Source organism: Peromyscus maniculatus, chromosome 11, assembly GCF_049852395.1.
Source record: "Peromyscus maniculatus bairdii isolate BWxNUB_F1_BW_parent chromosome 11, HU_Pman_BW_mat_3.1, whole genome shotgun sequence".
Lineage (NCBI taxonomy): Eukaryota > Metazoa > Chordata > Mammalia > Rodentia > Cricetidae > Peromyscus > Peromyscus maniculatus.
The window spans coordinates 92,097,399-92,116,886 of record NC_134862.1 but is presented as its reverse complement, the minus strand read 5'-3'; the positions used below and the strand labels follow the sequence as shown (position 1 = coordinate 92,116,886).

At 46.7% G+C, this 19,488-nt stretch overlaps 1 protein-coding gene across 4 annotated transcripts in view; it reads left to right on the top strand.

The window, feature by feature from the left end:
• The first annotated feature begins 4,947 nt into the window (after positions 1–4,947).
• The window catches only part of Mia3 (MIA SH3 domain ER export factor 3), a 44,258-nt gene continuing 29,717 nt past the window's right edge, over positions 4,948–19,488 (top strand). For 3 of the 4 annotated variants that reach the window (XM_076548134.1, XM_006988606.4, XM_042258763.2), the window contains exons 1-4: positions 4,948–5,115; positions 8,476–8,609; positions 12,800–12,886; positions 16,397–19,115. In XM_076548134.1, the coding sequence (XP_076404249.1) occupies positions 4,983–5,115; positions 8,476–8,609; positions 12,800–12,886; positions 16,397–19,115 (3,073 nt within the window). In that variant the 5' untranslated portion in view covers positions 4,948–4,982. The remainder of the gene's footprint in view (positions 5,116–8,475; positions 8,610–12,799; positions 12,887–16,396; positions 19,116–19,488) is intronic. The other variant, XM_006988607.4, reaches the window with a different exon arrangement.

Sequence of the window (19,488 nt, the reverse complement as noted above, 5' to 3'; positions counted from 1 at the left end):
CTTGCCGTGTGAAGATTTTCATTTGTTTTTGGAAAATCTGTGACTTGTGGTTGTGAGGTAATCTTTTCTTGCTTAGAAATTTTTGTCTTAGGGGGTATTAAAGGGATAAGAGATATAACAGAAGGGAAACACCAGGAAATGTGTAGAAGGAGAATAACTGGGAAGAAGGAAGAGGAGGATGGGGAAGAGGAGAAAGAGGAGGAGGAGGAGGAGGAGGAGGAGGAGGAGGAGGAGGAAAACAATAGGGTGAAAGAACAGAACAGAGAAAGAACAGAACAAATATCAGAAAGAAAAATAAAAGGAAGAACTGAGCTTTGGCCCTCAGAAGAGTCTCCTGTGTGTGTCTGCAGTTTCGCCAACGCCGTACCTCCTCTCCACTTTCTCGGACAGGCCGAGAGTTGGTTCTCTCGGCAACACATTTTGCCATCTTCCGGGAGTTTTATTGATTTATTCCTACATTCAGGTCTGTGGCCTGTCCCTGCTACTGTGTGGGGTCCCATTGTTCCACAGCCTTACTAACAATTGTTAATGTCTTTTTTGTTATAGCCACCAGAGGAAGCTCGAAGCAGGGACCCACTGGCTTCTGTTTCACATTTTCTAAATGTTCATGATACAGAGAATCCTTTCATCTGTTTAGCGGCCTTCACACATTCTAAGTTGTCTTTTATGTTGAACTGTAAGAACGGCTTATGTATTCTAGATATGAGCCCTTACCAACTGCATGATTTGCACTTACTTTCTTCTGAAAAAAAAAAAAAAAAAGAGTCAAAGTTCTCACGGAGCCTAGGCCGGCTTTGAATCTTATACGCAGCCAAGGCTGGCCTTTAAAGTCCTCATCTTCCTGCCTACACCTCGTGAGTGCTAGGATTACAGGCAAGGGCCAGCATGGCTGCTATTTCCTGCCCTCTGGATGTCTTTTCACTTCCGTTTATGATGTCCTTTGAAACAGGCCTTTTCCAGCTGGAGAGGGGCATCTTAGCAACAATAACACAGTTGTCTTCGGCTGCTCGTGGTCCGGTGCCACGTCTGATGAGCCATGTCTGGTGTAAGATTGGCCCGCACCTTCTTTTATTATACTTTAGGGTCTGTGAACCACTTGTAGCTAACTGTGGGACTTCATTTAAATTTTTATGAATTAAAAGATTTTGCCTCATATCTGAAAGAGTGATATTACTTGTACTCCTTACAATTCTAAGGAGTCAGTTTGTTTTCTTTTGGTGTCTACATTGCTCTGCTACTTTGTAGTAAGTCTTCTGTCTCTTATTATACTACTACTACTAATAATAATTTTATGATTATTATTATTTGTTGTTATTGTTGTTGTATTTGGCTTGTGGTACTATGGAACAAACCCAGGGCCTGCACATTCAAGGCAAGTGCTCTACCACTGAGCAACATCTGTAGCCCTCAGATTTGTTTTTATTTCTATTTTATGTCAGAGTCTCGCAGTGCAGCCCAGACTGGCCTTGAACTCATAATCATCCTGCCTCAGCCTCCTGAATATTGGAATTGCAGGTCTACACTACCAGGCCTGCTAGAAACCTCTTAATGCTGACACATCATTATTAGCTTTAGAAAACACTGCCTTGGGATTGATTGGATTTCTAGTAGGAGGTGATAATATGCCTTCCTGAAAACTCATCACACCCGGCTCTGTCATTTTTTATTTATTTTTATTTTATTATTATTATGATGATGATTGATTTTTTGAAGCAGGGTTTCTTTGTGTATCCTGGCTGTCCTGGGACTCAGAGATCTGCCCACCTCTGCCCTCCCCGCAAGTGCTGGGATTAAAGGCATGTGCCACCCCGACCCCCCAGTTCTGCCATTTTATCCTCTCTCCTCTGTACATATGGTGACTGCTCTAAGTACCTTGCAGTTTTCTCCCTTACCGCTGGTTTTAAGCATTCTGCTGCGCAGTAATTGTTTTCTCATTATTCGTGAGCCTGGGGTGTATTGAGCTTCCTGAGTCTGTAAGTGATCATCGGGTTTGGACCATTTCCCTCGTGATTCCCTCACACATGCTTCCTGACTTCTCATCTCTTTTAGGAACCTTAATTATATGTACAGTGGATCAGTCAAGTTGTGGGTGCAGGGGGTTCATTTCTTCCAGTCTTTTCTGTTTCGTGTGGAGAGTTTATATCACATCTGTAGTTCACTAGGATTGTCTTCTAGGATGTTCAGTCCACTGTTGATCCCATTCAGTATAATCCATCCTAGCCATTGTCTTTAAATGATTTTTCTTTGGATAGAAGCTGTAGTCCTCAGTGGGTAATTTCATTGTCCTTAAAAGACAACTCCTGGCAATTTCAGCCGTAGGCTCTCTGGATGCTTCTAGACAGGCATCAGGGCGAGTTGGCAACCATTGCTAATTAATAGACTGTCTTCTGCTTATCTCAGATCTGGTTGTCTTGTCTTTCACACACCAGAGTCCCCAAGGTCAAGAGCCTTCTATATCTTATATTTCTACTTCCCTTCCACCACAAACAGCACACATGCACTTTAACTGTTACACAGTGAAAATACCCCTGTGGTGTTAACAAATGATACACCTGGGTTAGAGTTCACGTCAGCCGTCAGAGCCACACAATCCAATGCCGTGAGCAACAGTGGTGCTTACTCACCCACTAATTACACATCCACTAGTGGGCGAACTATCACTACCACCCTGGGTGTCGCCTGAGAACTTTCTTCTCATCACCCACTAGACTGGCTAACGTCTCTTCAAAGAAATATATACGTTGTTAAAGGAATGCAAGCAAATTAAACCTTCAGAACCCGGTGAGCCAATGAATAAAGGCACATGCTGCCAAGCCAGGAGATATTAGTTTGACCCCTGGGACCCTCTGGTAGAAGCCTAGGACAGAGAGAACTATGTCTTATCGTTGTCCTCTGAGCGATACAATTCAGCCCCCAAAAGATAAATAAATTTTAAAATCGAAAACCTTCATGAGCCAAACAACCCATTCTTCCTATTCTTCAGTAATAGGAGCATTGACCCTGTATATATATGTATATACATATATATACATACACACACATATATACATACATACATACACACACACACACACACACACACACACACACACACACACATATATATATATATATATATATATATATATAGGTTTTTTGAGACAGGTTTCTCTGTATAGTTTTGGTGCCTGTCTTGGATCTCGCTCTGTAGACCAGCCTGGCCTCGAACTCACAGAGATCCGCCTGGCTCTGCCTCCCGAGTGCTGGGACTAAAGGAATGTGCCACCACTGCCTGGCCTGTAAAAGCATATTTAGATCAAAATGTCACATTGTTTTGTTACTCTTTTTCTACCAACGAAATGTGATTTAATTCTCTTCTGTGAAAATAAGACGACTTTAAATAACTCTGATCTCCATACCCTGGTAGCACACGGAACAGCAGGAAAAAAGCGCAGTGAGTGTGCAGTCAGTCACTTTGACAGACATGTCCCCATACAACAATAAACATATCTGTGGACCGGTTCCTGGGGTTGGGGATGCTGCTGAGGGGGAAACACTAAGTACCCCGGTGTATGGAACTTGGTTTAAATCAATAGTGGGGAATCAATACAGGGGGATCTGTGGTTCATCCAGCAGTTCATTGTTCAGCACATCCTACGTTCCAAATGTTTCCCTAGGCACCTAAGAGGAGCGAACACACCAAATTAGGACTTGGATGTAGTTCACTGGTAGCTCGCGCTGAGCGTGCCCAATCCCCAGCACCACATAAATAAGTAAACAAACGTTTTCCCGCTCTTGGGGAGCTCTTTGAGGTTGGGTGGGGGACAGTCAAATAGAGAAATAAACATAGGGTAAGTGGTAAATGTGCTAAAGAAAATAAAGCGGGGTGATGTGCTTAACCATCCTGGGAAGGTTTCTCTATGGGGTGGGGGGAGCAGGGCGGGGAAGGGTGTGTGTGTGTGGGGGGGGGGAAGGCTCGAGTATGCTGTGGGGTTGTCACAGAGGCAGGATGGAGTAAGGGGACTATGTGAGGAATTGTCGCAGGTAGGGGAAACTGCAAGCGTGAACGCACCAAGGAAGGAGTGGGCTTGCTGTGTCTGAGTGGACCTAACAGGTAGGGAAGCATGCCCGCCAAAGGACAGGAGAGGCCGTGTCGTCTGTGGTGAAGCCATTGCATGTTACTTGGAAATCCGGAATTGTGGGAAGGTTCGAGACGTTACTCTCGCTACTGACAGTGGCTCTTGGGAACGCGAGGGCATTCAGATGAGCCTTGAAGTTGGTCTGGCCTGCAGTGTCGGCAAAGCGGATGGTGAGAAATGGATGTAGAACACGTGCTAGACTAAAGGACGTCTTCCTTTATGGACAGACAGGAACCTCAGGGTCCTGGGCAGACAGATCATCACTGTCCGCTAACCCTCTCCTTAGAGGATGCCGCCTTCTAATTCACCATCTCACCCACGATTCCATGAACATAGAAGAGAACCGTGTGATGGGGGTCCCAAACAATCCCACGGAGTCTGACGTGTGCACCGGGGGGTCCGGGGTTTGTGCCTGGGTGAGTTGCTCACTGTGGCCAGTCCTGCGTGGGACTCGGCCGTTCAGAACCTAGAGCCGTGGTTGGAGGGACTGAGGAAGAGGGATGGCTGTTTAGCGTGGACCAGACATCCGAAGCCCAAGGAGGGAGGCAGAAGAACCGGTTGGGAGGGCGCGGAGCTGCGGAGTGACGAACCGGGTGACGCGGAGGGTCGTTTGTGAGGGCGCCGGCACCGAAGCCGGCGATTGGGCGAGGGGAAGGTGCCAGCGGCGGTTGTCAAGGCAGCAGTTCGGGAGGGACGCCACGGCCTCCTCCAAGTCACTTCGCATCCCGCGCCGAGCCCCTGCTGACGTGTCGCTCGCAGCCGCCCGCCGCCTGGGCGCCTCCCCCGGCACCGCCTGCTCCCGCCCCGCCCCCGGCACCGCCCGCCGGCGGCCTCCGCGTCACCCGCGCCCGCGGTGGCCACAACATGGCTGCGGCGCCGGGGCTGCTGCTCTGGCTGCTCCTGCTCGGGCCGCTCCGGTGGGTCCCGGGCCAGCCGGACCCGAGCCCCGGCCGGCGCTTCTCGGACCTCAAAGTGTGCGCGGACGACGAGTGCAGCAGTGAGTGTGGGGCGGCGGGGCGGGAGGCGGGTTCCCGGGTGGCGGCGATGGCCGAGCGGGTCGGAGCCCCACGGCTCGCCCCTGGCCTGGGGAGGGGGGGTCTCAGGCCCGCGAGCCCGCGCCCGTACGCTCTGCTCGGCGATCCCCCTGGTGGTCCTGCCGTGGGGGCCGCGCCTGCCACTTGTTGCCGGGATTTGCTCCTGGCTGCTCTGACCTGGCTTGGGGGGCGCCGCAGACCCAGCCGGGTTTCCCGGGGTCATCTCTCTGTTTCCCGGCCCCGGATCTCCGCCTGGGCTCCCGGAGTGATGGGGTGGCCCGCCCCCGCACCCTGGGCACCCCGTGCTGCAGCCAAGAGCGTCCCTACGCCGGCCGCGGGGACCTGGGTCCGCGCAAGACCGAGACCCACGCGCTTAGGGATCTGGGGCGCAATCTCAGTGGCTGATTGACGTGGGGTTCCTTCAGAAGGCACCCCGGTGCTGCCCCTTCGCCCTCTCGGCTGCATTGGGACCAGCTCGCATCACCTTTGGAAACGGAGGAACTCGAGTTTAGGTTTGGGATGAGCCCGAGGCCAGGAACGCAGTTATATTCCGAGGTCTCTTGGGTTCTCTGCCTCAGCCCTGTCTCTCTTTTGCATAGAAGCTTCTTGCCAGCTGCCAAGTAGGGCTGCAGGAAGGTCAAAATCTTTCGCTCTTAAGGAGGCCAAGGAGCTGCACCTGTCACCACCTGAGAACCGCAGCCTTCTCCTCTGTGCGCAGTCGCGCCCGGGTCCTAGGTTGGAGGTGCCTGGGTTGGAGGTGGGCCATGGGGAAGGTTAGGATCAGAAGAGGGCTGTTGCTGTAATGGTGATAATAAATACTCCAAAGGTCTCAGGAGTCAGTCCAGCTTTCTTTTCCTTAGTCCCCTATGTTGCTGGGACCCATTGCTGCCCAGAATAATTCATAAGGCTTCCAGGTTGGTCTCCAACAACTGTGTACCTTATTGTTGATGTCCTTCATAAATCACAAGCAGTCCATATAGAAGACTACATGTTACCCATTTATATTCAATTGGTTTTATGAAAAAATTCATAATTTGAATTATTTTGCACCAGTACCATTAAAGAGAAAGAAAGGGGGTACCTGCAATTTATTTCACCTAGATTCTAGGTCCTAGAGGTAGCCCAGGGCCAATGTAAATAAATGTTGTAAATAAAATAGAGGTGGAGCCATCATCGTGCATTTTCCCTTTCATTTTTCTGTTAACAAACCAGTTATTGGGATTTTGAACATCGCTCTGTTTTCTGTTCTTTGCTTTCAAACACACTCTCACCCGAGTTCCTCAAAACTCGAGAGGACAGTATCCCCGGGGCTGCTTCAGAACTGAGACCCCTGCTTGGAAGAGTCCGGGCTGTAATATAACTTGAGAAGTGGCCTGTGTCCAAACAAATGTAACCAAACGTAATAGGCAATGATAGAAGCAGAGCCCAGGTCTGGGTTGCCTGGTAGGAAGTGCTTAGTGGGAGGGTGTCAGGTGTCACGAAGGGTGTCACGCAGTGTGCATATCATTCATAAATAATAAGCAATACATAAAGATATCGGCTGTTCTTGATATATCACTATACATCCCCAAGAGTCTAAGGGGGGAACCAGAAACAGAGCCGTTTTCAATTTGAGAAGAATTCGCAGCCTCAATTTCCATTAGTCTGGCCTCTCATCAGTCCCATCTGAATTAGGATGCTGACATATCTAAAAAGAATCCTATTTTAGCTTTAAAAACCAAGTGACACCCTCCAGATCTGTATGCCTGTCCCTCGGATATGTGTTTTTAAAACGTGTTTGTGTACGATTGCTAACTGGCTTTTAGACAGGGTGCGATTTCCATCTCTTCCATGTCTCTGCCCTTTAATGCACAGCTAATTTCATTTGGCAAAATACTGCTTCTACCAGTTTGAAGTTATATATTTTTATTCATTCATTCATTCATTCATTCATTCATTCATTCGAGACAGGCAGGGTCTCACTATGTATCCCTGGCTGGTCTGGAACTCACAGAGATCTTGCCTGCCTCTTCCTCTTCAGTGCTGGGATTAAAGGCATCTGCCACTGTGTCTGGCCATAGTTCTGTATTTTAAGTGACAAAATAACTTCTGACCTAGTTTCATAGTTTTGTTTGGACCCTGACAAATGAGGTATCCATCTTGGATTTATTTCTAGAAAAAAAAAAAATGTTTTGAAAGCTTTTTTAGGTTTGCGCGCGCGCGCACACACACACACACACACACACACACACACACACACGCATACAATACTATGGGACTGAACCCAGAGCCTTGTCTATATCATACAAGTATTCTACTATTGAGCTACATCCAGTACTCTTTATGCTCGGTTACCCAGGCTGGCATTGAACTCCCTCTCAACTCCAGTCAAGTCTTGAGGCTTATGATCGTTTTACCTCAGCCCCTGAATACTGGAATTACAGGTCTACACCACCAGACCTGGCTAGAAACCTTCTTAATGCTGACACATCAACATTATTTGCTTAGAAAACATTGCCTTGTGATTGATTGGATTCCTAATAGCGTGTGCTAATGCCTTCCTGTTAATTCATCCAGATACTGTGCAGAGACAACTTAGCCACAAATGAAATTGACAGTGTTTACCACTGCCCAGGAGCAGTTGCAGCCTTTTACAGGTCATGCCTGTTAGTGGTTGGTTCAAGTTAATTGACCCCTTGGGGGTTCCTGGGAGTGCCTTCTGGCTCCCTGTTATCCCTACAGGTAGCTATGTTTAAACCAGTCAGCACCTGCACCTGCATTTACACACCCACAAAATGGAGTCTTCTATGATTATGGCACAGCAAAGGGGTTGGGGGGGTGCACGCCAGAAGATTAGAGAGGGAAACAAAGAGTTGACTTGAGAGCAGCCATCTGTGGTGGCCGACATGTTGGTTTTGGTTGCTCAGACAGCCAGAAAGAGAAGTAGAAACTTTCCCTCATCTGATTATAGGGGTGATGTGACTTACAGCAATGAGGCTCTAGGGATTTTTGACGCTTGGAGCATGCGGATCGAAGTCAATTCCAGAAGAGTACAGGGAAGCTTGATTACTGTTTGTGGTGGGATTCTTATATTTCCCCCCAAATCTCTAAGAGCTGGTAATGCTTGCCTCACACGTACAAAAGCCCTAGCTCTGAGCTCCTGCATATGCCCGCAATCCAAGCACTTGAGAGGTAAAGACAGGAGGATCAGGAGTTCCGGGCTATCCTTGGCTACCAAAAAAGTTTAAGGCCAGCTTGGAACACATGCAACCCTGTCTTAAAACAAAACAAAACAAAAAAACCTAATATTGTCTTGTTTTGTTCTTTTCTACTTCTGAATACAGTGCTAATGTACCGTGGTGCAGCCGTCACAGACTTCACAGGCCCTGACTGTCGCTTTGTGAATTTTAAAAGAGGTGACCACGTGTATGTCTACTACAAACTTGCAGGGGTCTCCCCTGAAGTTTGGGCTGGAAGTGTAAGTAAAACCATGAAAAACTGCATTTCCTTATTCTTGTTGAATTTTGTAGCACCGCAGGTTAAATGCTATTGATAGTGTCTTTCCTAGACTGCAAACAGAGGGCAGCCGTGTGGTCCTAGCAGGCCTCAGGCCTGGCACACCGTGGGGCTAAGAGAGACAAAGGTTTCTGGAACAGAACTGGTTCTGGCTATTGCTCCACAGCTATACAGGAAGCTGCATGTATCATTCAAATCAAGATGGTAAAGACCTGAAAATCTTAAACGTTCATTGTCTCAAAAAAGAAGTATTTATGGTCATTAGACTTAATCTTATGGATAGCACTTAAGTGTGCAGGGTTAACGTTTGTGTGACTTTTCTCTGTAAAAAAAAATCTGTTAAAGAGCCTACACAGGGCTAGGGAGCTGAGCCAGGACCCTAGTTTGATCCCCAGAACCTACTTTTAAAAGCCAGGCTTTGTGGGTGTGCTTGAAATGCACAGTCGGGGAGGTGCTGGGTGGGCGGATCACTAAGACACATAGACCAGCCAGCCTCACCTACTGGGAGAGAGAAAAACACAAGGTAAAGGTGTGAGGGAGGCAGAGGCAGGCAGACCTCTGTGATTTTAAGGCCAGCCTGGTCTACATAGTGAAAACCCTATCTCAAAATGCAAACCAAAACCAAAACCAAACAAACAAAAAATCCACAAGGTAGACAGCATTTGAGAAATGACAGTGAGGTTGTCCTCTGGCCTTCACACATATGCATCCCCATACACACATATACACTCAACTGCACCCCCCTCCCCCCACAGTACATATACAGGCCTGCACATACATGAATATATGCATAGATACATGTAGGCAGCCACATACAAAAGGGGAAATACTGTGTTCCCTGTGTGCATTCTTGTTTGGTTTTTAACTTCTGAGGTTTCTTTTTCTTGCTTTTCTTTGCACCTGGAAGTTTCCCCTCGGACTCTGTTCCTGGCACTCTTTGGGCCTTTTGGTATCAGCCATGGCAGACAATGACTGTATCCACCATGCTCTGGTATATGTTCAGCAGGAGACTCTCCAGCAGTGGCCTGGCTGAGAAGCATGAGAGTTGTCCTTTCCTTTTGAAGAGGGCTTTGTTGACTAAAGGGTCTGTGATGACCTGGGCGGTTGTTCTACCTTAGAAACACCCCCACTCCCAACCATATGAAGTGTTCACTCGATAAAACACCAAATAACCAACACAGAGTAAGGTTCTAGTAATCCCCTAGGGAGGAAAAAAAAAAGCATATTTCAGCTTCCTCTGGGGAATTTTTTTAAGCATGCCAGGGGCATCACGGACATGAGGAAGAGCCTGTGCTGTTTCCCGTGTCTCGGGAGCTGCTCCCCACATACCTGCGCGCCGTCTGTCCATACACTAGTTACAGTCCTTCTACCTTCCCACCTTTGGGCTTTCGGAGGAATAAGCTGGCTTGATGTTTTCCTTCACCCGTTAGCTTTTTCACCTCTCCACGTTTTTGTTCCTTCTGAGTCACAGCTCTTCCTCTGCTTTTTTATTTCCTCAATGGCAAGGTCTCATGTATCCAGGCTAGCCTTAAACTTCAGATCCTCCCGCCTCTGCCTCCCCAGTGCTGGGATTACTGGTGTGGCCCATACTGGTGTGCAGTGCTTCAGATCAAACCAAGACTTGCTTCATGGTAGGTAAGCATTCTACAGCGCAGCCTTCACCCTGCCTCCTTCAGGAACCCTGCTTTAGTATCTGGCCTGAAGTGATCCTGGCTGGTAGAAGTGCGTTTGGGTGGGACTCTGTTTGTCCTGCTCCTGTGACAGCCACTTTACTGCTTTGCCTGTCAGCCAGCTGGTGTCTCAGCTCCCTCTCAAGTCAAAAGCCACACGTCTTATCTGCCTTCTTTGGGAGGATGTCCTTACAGGGAGCTACAGCACTTAATTACATTTGCTCTCATAGTAGCTTAGGCAGAACTGGCCCTCCTGAGGCAGCCTCGGCCCTCCCCACCCCCAACTCACACCAGCAGTGCTTTGGCAGGGAGGATCCACAGAAGCAAAATTAGACATGGGACTGACTTCTGTGAGGGCCGGTGATCCCGTGAGACTGTAGGGAAGAAAGGGTGGTTCCCGATGGTGGAGCTTTGTAAGCTGTGGCCTCACGTGGCAGGTCAAGGAGGAATTCCTCCTTCCTTTTTCACCTAGCTCTGGATTCCTTCACTTTTCTAGCATTGTCCCGAAGAACGGCAGCATGTACTTCTGCATAGCCTCTCCTCTCATTTCATGAACCTCGTCATTTGTGGAATTAACAAGTCTCCCTAGTTTTCAGAATGACTTGTTTGAATATCTCAATTCTCACCCTACTGTCTTGTTGGTTTCCTAATTTCAGGGTTTATCTGCCCGTCTTGTAGCATTAATGCCCCAGGTCTTATCTAATCTTCGGGCTTTATTTTATTACCAACACGGCCTCCAGATGGTTTCCAGATAAACCAAGAACACTGGTGACTGGGGATATTTTAGAAGTAGTGATAAGGTGGCCTTTCTTCTTCTTGTGTCTGACCTGCCTATCGGTCCGTCTATCAGTCTATGTGCCCCTGCCCGCTATCGGTCCGTCTATCAGTCTATGTGCCCCTGCCCGCTATCGGTCCGTCTATCAGTCTATGTGCCCCTGCCCGCTATCGGTCCGTCTATCAGTCTATGTGCCCCTGCCCGCTATCAGTCCGTCTATCAGTCTATGTGCCCCGACCCGCTATCGGTCCGTCTATCAGTCTATGTGCCCCGACCCGCTATCGGTCCGTCTATCAGTCTATGTGCCCCGACCCGCTATCGGTCCGTCTATCAGTCTATGTGTCCCGACCCGCTATCGGTCCGTCTATCAGTCTATGTGCCCCGACCCGCTATCGGTCCGTCTATCAGTCTATGTGCCCTGACCCGCTATCGGTCCGTCTATCAGTCTATGTGCCCCAACCCCCTATCAGTCCGTCTATCAGTCTATGTGCCCCGACCCCCTATCAGTCCGTCTATCAGTCTATGTGCCCCGACCCGCTATCGGTCCGTCTATCAGTCTACTTTATTGTTTGAGAACAGGGCCTTGCCTCCTTTCAGACTGTGGCTAGTAAGGGACAGCTTCTCAAATGGAGCTTTTATACACTGTCTGCATACTTTATATTCTTAATTATGCATTCTGGGAAAGACCGGTTGTTTTCTGTAGATTTATTTTACATGGAACTGGAGCCTGAGAGATAGGTAAGTGTGCATTACATCATAATTTTATTTAATACCCCCAAATACTTCTAAGTACTGTTTTTGGAAAATGCTATCAGAGCATATGGTATCAATAGATATTGTTCATTGTAGCAACAAATGCTGTGGGATGTTCTGTATGGCAAATGTGTTGCTCTGATTGGTCAATAAATAAAACACTGATTGGCCCATGGCTAGGCAGGAAGTATAGGCGGGACTAACAGAGAGGAGAAATAAAAGAACAGGAAGGCAGAAGGAGTCACTGGCAGCCACAGCCAGGACAAGCAGCATGTAAAGATGCCGGTAAGCCACGAGCCACATGGCAAGGTATAGATTTATGGAAATGGGTTAATTTAAGCTATAAGAACAGTTAGCAAGAAGCCTGCCACGGCCATACAGTTTGTAAGCAATATAAGTCTCTGTGTTTACTTGGTTGGGTCTGAGCGGCTGTGGGACTGGCGGGTAACAAAGATTTGTTCTGACTGTGAGCAAGGCAGGAAAACTTAAGCTACAAGCAAACATTTCAGAAGTCTTGTTTGCTTCTGCTGATTTCATGGCTGCTGTGAACTGATTTAAGGGAGACTTGTAAGAAGCAGTTCATGAGCAATGCTATCAAGTGCTCATGTAAATTCTTGCCAGAGATCACTTGGAACTGTGTTTCCAGTCAGCTTTGGTTTGCCCAGTCTTAGCCATATAGTTTTTAGGAAGCTTCTCTTATACAGATCTCTAATTACTTCTAACTGTAACACTATGTGCTGATATATAAAAGAACGTGTCTGTGGCTTGGAGAACTGTTGGTTTAACACATCAATCTTCATTGGCACAATCATGGCAGTGTAATTATTAGCAGCAAACATCTATTTCTCTTGCTCTATATTGTCTATGTATTTTTTGTCACTGCTAAAACTCTCCCTTGATTTCTTATACAGAACTTGATTGGTATTTGTCCCCTTTGGCCATTTTTTCACATAGGTTGGACGAGTCTTTGGATATTTTCCAAAAGATCTGATCAAGGTCCTTCACACATATACAGAAGAAGAGCTACAAGTTCCAGCAGATGTAAGTTGTTCTCGGCTACAAACTGGCTTATAAGTTCAGTTGTAATCAAAACTTTAAGACAGTGTTAGGCAAGACATTGCATTTGCGGTACAGCTCTTATACAGTGTAATTAACTCACTTGAAAGTCAGTGAATGTGTTTCGGACAGCGGAAAAACAACCCAACATTTGTGTATCAGATTTTAATTTGGAATCAGACTAACTGAATAAGAAGAACATTTGAAAAGCATTTGCAGGAGATTATGTACTCTGATAACTGTTTAATACATTGAAGTTGATGTTCTTATGGGAGGCTGTAGACTGATATTCAGGACTTTTCTCTGCCTTATTTTTTTTGCATATGGAAGTCAAGATTTTAATACATTAGCCAAGTGTGATGATACTCACCTGTAATCCTAGTATTTGGGAGATGGAGACAACAGGATCAGGAGTTCAAGGCCAGCAGGATGAGTTTTCAAGGTCTTGTCTCCAAAAAACAAAAAAGAAGAAAAAAATCTTTTTAATTAGTTATCAGAGGTAAATAATTTTGTTTTACAAGCAAAAAGAGGTGTCCCAAATTGAAAATTACTCATTGGGTATTAAACATTTTAAATATATAGAAGTCAGGTTCAATTAATCAAACTCTAAATTGTGTGCAGACCTATTCACACAAAGGCTTTTCCCCTGACTCTGGTGACTTAATACTTACGTCCCAGGTCTGGAAAAGCGATGCTCGGGGCTTTGTATGAGGTCCAGTCTCGAGTCTGTGAGGTTCTACCCTCCCTCTACAGAGCATTCACTCACGGGACACAGACTTACAATGGGCTTGTGTCTAAGATGATTTTGTCTTCTAGAATCCTCGTTCCCACTCACCCCCACTCAGGCCCCGGCATTCCCACTTCTGAGGCTTTGGAACCTGGTTGCCACGCGCTGTCATTGAGCCACTCTGGACATCTCTGTCAAGTGGCTGCCGAGCTGTCACTGTTCCGTACACTCCTTGGAACTCTCAGGGATCATAACACCTGCTGGGCTTCTCTGGCGACAGAGGCTCTGCAGTCATCAGCCCTCAGACTCGCCTGCTTTGGAGTCTATCTTCTCACTATCCGTCCCATGACACCCTTCCCTTGACATTAAGAAAATGGCTCGGGGGTGGGGGGCGGGAGGAGGGAGGAGAGGGGCATCTGTGGTTGGTGTGTAAAATCAATGGGATATTTCTTAATAATAAAAAAAAAGGAAATGGCTCAGAAATGCAGGTGATGAGAAAAGGAAGTCATTAACCCCTTCTGTACTGGACAGGTCTCTCCAGAACATTGTGAAAGTTTGGTTAGGGACAACGACTTAGCTCCTCCTTTCACTTCCTGCTCAGTGTGCGACTCCTTTGGCACCACACTGCTTACTTGTGGGAAAAGGAAGAGTGCAGATTTATGAATAGTCTTAGACGCAGATATTAATCACTGCCGACAACCCTAACTTACAGAAAGGTATCTGCACTGAACCTGGTTTCCAGTTGTTGTTCCAGTAATAATGAAAATGGAGATCCCCTCTGGCACTGTTCTTCATCCCTTTAAAGTGGTGGTTCTCCCATGGAGGCTATAGATATAACATGGGGGACCTAGGACGACTGTGGCTTATAGTAAGTTTTGGTTTTACTCAATTACTGAGCAAGCCTCAATGAAACATTTCACTATTAAGATAAGAATTCTACTGTATCAAGCTGGTAATAGAAAAATAAATAAATTAATTAAAAAAAAAAGTAGTGGTTCTCAACCTTCCTAACACTATGGCCCTTTAATACAGTTCATTGTGTTGTGGTGACCCCCAACCATAAAATTATTTTCATTGCTACTTCATAACTGTAATTTTGCTACTGTTATGAATCATAATATAAATGTTTTCTGATGGTCTTAGGGTAACCCTTGTGAGAGGGTCCTTTGACCCCCAAATGGGCTGAGAAGGGCTGCTTTAAATTCTCACTCTCTATGCACCTGTCAGTAAGATACTTTTTAAGTTGATAAGTATTTCTATGGTGGTATTTTATTTGTACTGAAATGTGATTTTATTTGTATGTTAATAAATAAAGTTGCCTGGGGGTCAGAGCTAATAGCAAGCCATAGCAGAGCTGGGCGTTCGTGGCGCACGCCTTTAATCCCAGCACTTGGTAGGCAGAGCGAGGTAGATCTCTGTGAGTTCAAGGATACAGCCAGCATTGGAAACACACGCCTTTAATCTCAATACCATAGAAGACCTGGAGGGCTGTACTTACAGGCCGTGACGAGGTGGTCATGTGGTTGGTTTTACAACCAATGAGAAGGCAGAACAGAAAGTCTTTATAAAGACAGACAGGAAGTAGGTCCCTTTCAGAGAGGTCTCTTGGTTGAAGAGGCTAGCTGCAGCAGGCGGGTAAGGCTCTTAGCTCTGATCTCTTGGCTTTCTTCTTTGCATTGGTTCTGTGTTTCTTATTTAATAAGACGGTTGGTTACATCTACATATTTCTAAGTCCAAGGAAAATATTCCAAAAATCCATGTAGACTTAGAACATGACGGCCAGGTTATTGTGCCTGTTTCTAGCTGGGTGGGCAGAGACGTATGGCACAGAGCACCTGCAGTAGAGAAGCTGCATGGTCCTGCAGCTCCCCAGACAGATGGTTACGAGTTGAGCATCCAGGTCATTAGGCATAGCTATCAGAAATAGAGACTCAATACAGGACTCCCCACTTTCTCCCTCTGTTGTTACATTAGTTACTTTTCTCATTGTGGGGAAATACTTAGCAAATCCAACTTAAAGAGAGAAGCACTTATGGCTCACAGTTTGAGGGTAGAGTTCATCACAGCAGGGGAGTCTTGTCTGCAGGAGCATGAGGCAGCTGCTCATATTGTAGCTGTGGTTCAGAAGCGAGGAGAGATGAATCCTGATGTTAAGGTTGCTTTCTCCTTCTTTTATCATCCAGGACCTCAGCCCAGGAAACGGTGCTGCCCACATGTAAGGTGGGCTTTCCCTTGATAGCTAAGCTGGTCTAGAAACCCTAACAGCCATGCCCAGAGCTTGTCTCCTGGCAATTACAAATGCTGTCAAGCTGACAATATAACTCATCACCAAGTGTTCAGAACAAACTGAGAAATGCAGAAGTCACACAGAGGGAGAAAAACATGTCTCCATTTGTATACTCACTATGCTTTTTAGAGACTATGACACAGTTTTTGAAAAATGCAGAAATAATTGTAATGTAGAATAAGACAGATTTACCCAACCAGAGCCGGCCAACTGGGAGCCTCCAACTGTCCCCATAAAACTGACAGCATGGGGGAACAGATTATTTTCCAAACAGAAACCAGGAACGGAGCCAAGCAAACTCAGCAGCCACATGAGTCATTCTTCTCCAAGGAACAAGATTGAAAGTGGCTTCCAATCTGATATCCCTGTACTGACCCATCACTGGTTCAAAGCCATCCTAGAGCTAGGCACAGACTTGGAGTGCTCTTGGGACACTTGATTGTCGGGACACTAATGTTTTTGTTTTTTTTTTTCCGTACAGGAGACAGATTTTGTCTGTTTTGAAGGAGGAAGAGATGATTTTGATAATTATAATGTAGAAGAACTTTTAGGGTCTTTGGAACTGGAAGACTCTGCATTTGATGAGTCTGAGAAAGCTAAAGAAGTTTCTCAGCATGGAGTGAAATCTCCTGAAGGAGCTCAGGAGACTGAACTTGACCCTACCCCTGAGCCTGAGCCGGTCAAAGCTGACTCAGGGGAAAGAGAAGGTGCATTCTCAGAGAGCACTGAGGAACTGCAGGAACAGCCCTCAGCTCAGGAGAGCCACCCTCGTGCCAACAGTGCAGCAGATGACGCTCAGGGAGTGCAGTCTTCACTGGACAATTTTGAAGAAATGCTGCACGATAAGTTAAAAGTGCCAGGAAGTGAAAACAGAACCAGCAATAGCTCTCCCGTCTCAGCGGAGCAGGAGAAGATGGATGCTTACAAAGTCCTGAAAACGGAAATGACTCTTGACTTGAAAACCAAGTTTGGCTCAACCGCCGATGCACTGGTGTCCGACGATGAGGCAACCAGGCTGGTCACTTCATTAGAAGATGATTTCGATGAAGAACTGGATGCTGAGTATTACCCAATGGAGAATGAAGAAGAGGAGAACGTGGACAGCTTTGATGAGCTACCATTACTATCCTTTGCAGATGAAGAAGATGAGAAAGCCCCTGGGAAACCTGGGATGGAGAAATATTCAACAGATAAGGATCCGAACTTGAGTGAAGAGGATAAAGTTAAACCCACTCTGCCTCCTGGAATCCAAAGTGACAATAAAGATTTATTGACAACTTGGGGGGATACTTTGTTCTCTATTGTCACAGGAGGTGAAGGAAAAACAGGTGAGGTAGGTTTAGAGAGTTCTAACCCAGAGGAAGACAAGAAGGAGGATGTGCTGGTTTCAGCTAGCCGTGAGAAGAAACCGCAGTCAACAGCTGGCTATGTGGACCCCGAGGATGAAGAGGATGATCTTTTTGTAGAAGTCTCCAAAACCAGTGGTGAGAAGGACTCAGAAACAGACCAAGATCATGTCATTACAGGAGAAGAAAAGCCAATACAGGACTCCAGGAGAGGCCTGTCACACCATGAGTCCAAAGCAGAGGTTGTCGAGTCAGAAACGGTGAGTGCTTATCAACCTCAGAGTAGCAAGCTTAACCCTCTGCCAGCTGCTGAAAAGGGCAAAGAATTTACATTAAAAGCAGTCTTTGAAAAAAAAGAAAATGGCCTAAAAGAACCAGTTATCCATATCTCAAAAGAAACACCCCACGAAGAGAAGACCGGAGAGAGCTTCGAGAGTGAATCGGTACCCAGAGCTGTGGTGAGTCCAGGGACAGAAAACAGCAGCAAACATGAATCATTGGGTGCCACACCACTCTTAGGAGATCATCAGCCTGATGCATCCAAGGACAGTACGGAAGTCGCAGGCGCTTCCGTCAGTGGGCCAAAAGTGGACCAACAGGAGGGATTTCAGAATCAACCTGGATTCTCCTCTCCAGAGGAAACTGCTCTTTCAAGAGAACTAAGGGAGAAAGTTCCTACTATGGGAAGAAATCTTTCTTGGCAGCAGCAAGAGAGAGATGTAGCTGTTGTAGAGGGCAGGGAAGACCCTGCAGATGTGGAACCACCCCACCCCCGGGCCATACAAGGGACACCGGAGGTTGATAGCCGGGAAGTACCCAGTGTCCAAATCCAAAGGCCAGAAGCAGAGGAGGACGCTTATCCCCCTGAGGAGCTACTAGAGGATGAAAATGCTGTGAGCGCACGGCAGTCTAAAGAGAACCACCCCAGGGTTCAGGACAGGAGGTCAGATATGAATTCTCAGGTTTTTGAAAAAGTAATTTTGGGGACCCTTAATCTTGACACTGAAGAAAACAAGCAAGCAACTAATATGATTGTGGAGACTGGAAAAAAGAGTAAAACTACATCAGAAGAGGCAGATGGTACAGGCAAGGAGTTGGGCAGTGTGGTGGGGGACAAAGAAAAAAGCCATCTGGCAGCTGTGGGAGCTCAGGGGCCATCTGAAGTCGATGGCCTCCATGAGAAGATGCCAGCTCCCACTGCAGGCTTCGGGGAAGCCATCCAGAGTAAAGATCCTGATGCCCTACAAAAAGACAACCCCGAGGAACTAGTCAACACCTTGGGACTTGAGGAGATTCCTGGGGGAGAAGAGACGTCAGAAGGGGATCCTGAGGATCCTGAGGAGTTTGGAGGCTCAGAAAGCCGGGTGCCTGATGCTGAAGGCATTGGAGATGGCTCACCCCAACAAGCTACACCTGAAATTCCTGACATAGTGCTGAAGAGCGTGAGAGAAGACTTGCCCATCATAAGCAGCTTCTTCAAGGACCAGAAGTCCCTGTATCGCTTCCTGAAGTACTTTGATGTCCACGAGCTGGAGGGCATGCTGCAAGATATGTCAATAAGGCTGAAATCAGCACATCGGGACAGCCTGCCCTACAATGTGGAAAAAGTCCTGGATAAAGTCTTCCGTGCCTCTGAGTCACGAATTCTAAGTGTGGCAGAGAATATGCTTGATAATCGAGTGACCAAAAATAGAGATCTGGGGACACAAGAGAACAGCTTGTTAGAAGAAGCTGCGGTGTTGGATGATGTACAAGACCTGATCTATTTTGTCAGGTACCAACACTCTGGAGTGGAGACTGCTCCACTGGCCACACCTCCACCTCAGGAGGAAGGCGAGGCTGGACCAATAGAAGGTAAAGTACCTGCCTATGACCTTGTGGAGTTAGCAGGAGCAGGGTGGTGGGGAGGGGATGTGTGTTTAGGGTGGGGGTATACTCAAGTGCTTCATTGGCTGTTTGTAAAATTTGAGTCACACTTTTCATGTGTTTGAAGGAGAGGGTCTAGACCTACAGGGCCTCCCTTTCCAGCTTCCTTTTAGGCTGAACATGAGTGCAGATTGTACTCCATTCCCAATACCATTTTCTTTTTCCTTCCATAGAACAGCTGGAATTGTTTTTCATTTTCAAAAGGAAACTTTATAAAAAATCTTAAGATGTAACCAAGAAAATAATTCACAAAGTAAAACTCCTAACAAAGTACAGCTTTCATATAAGGTTATAAAAGGGG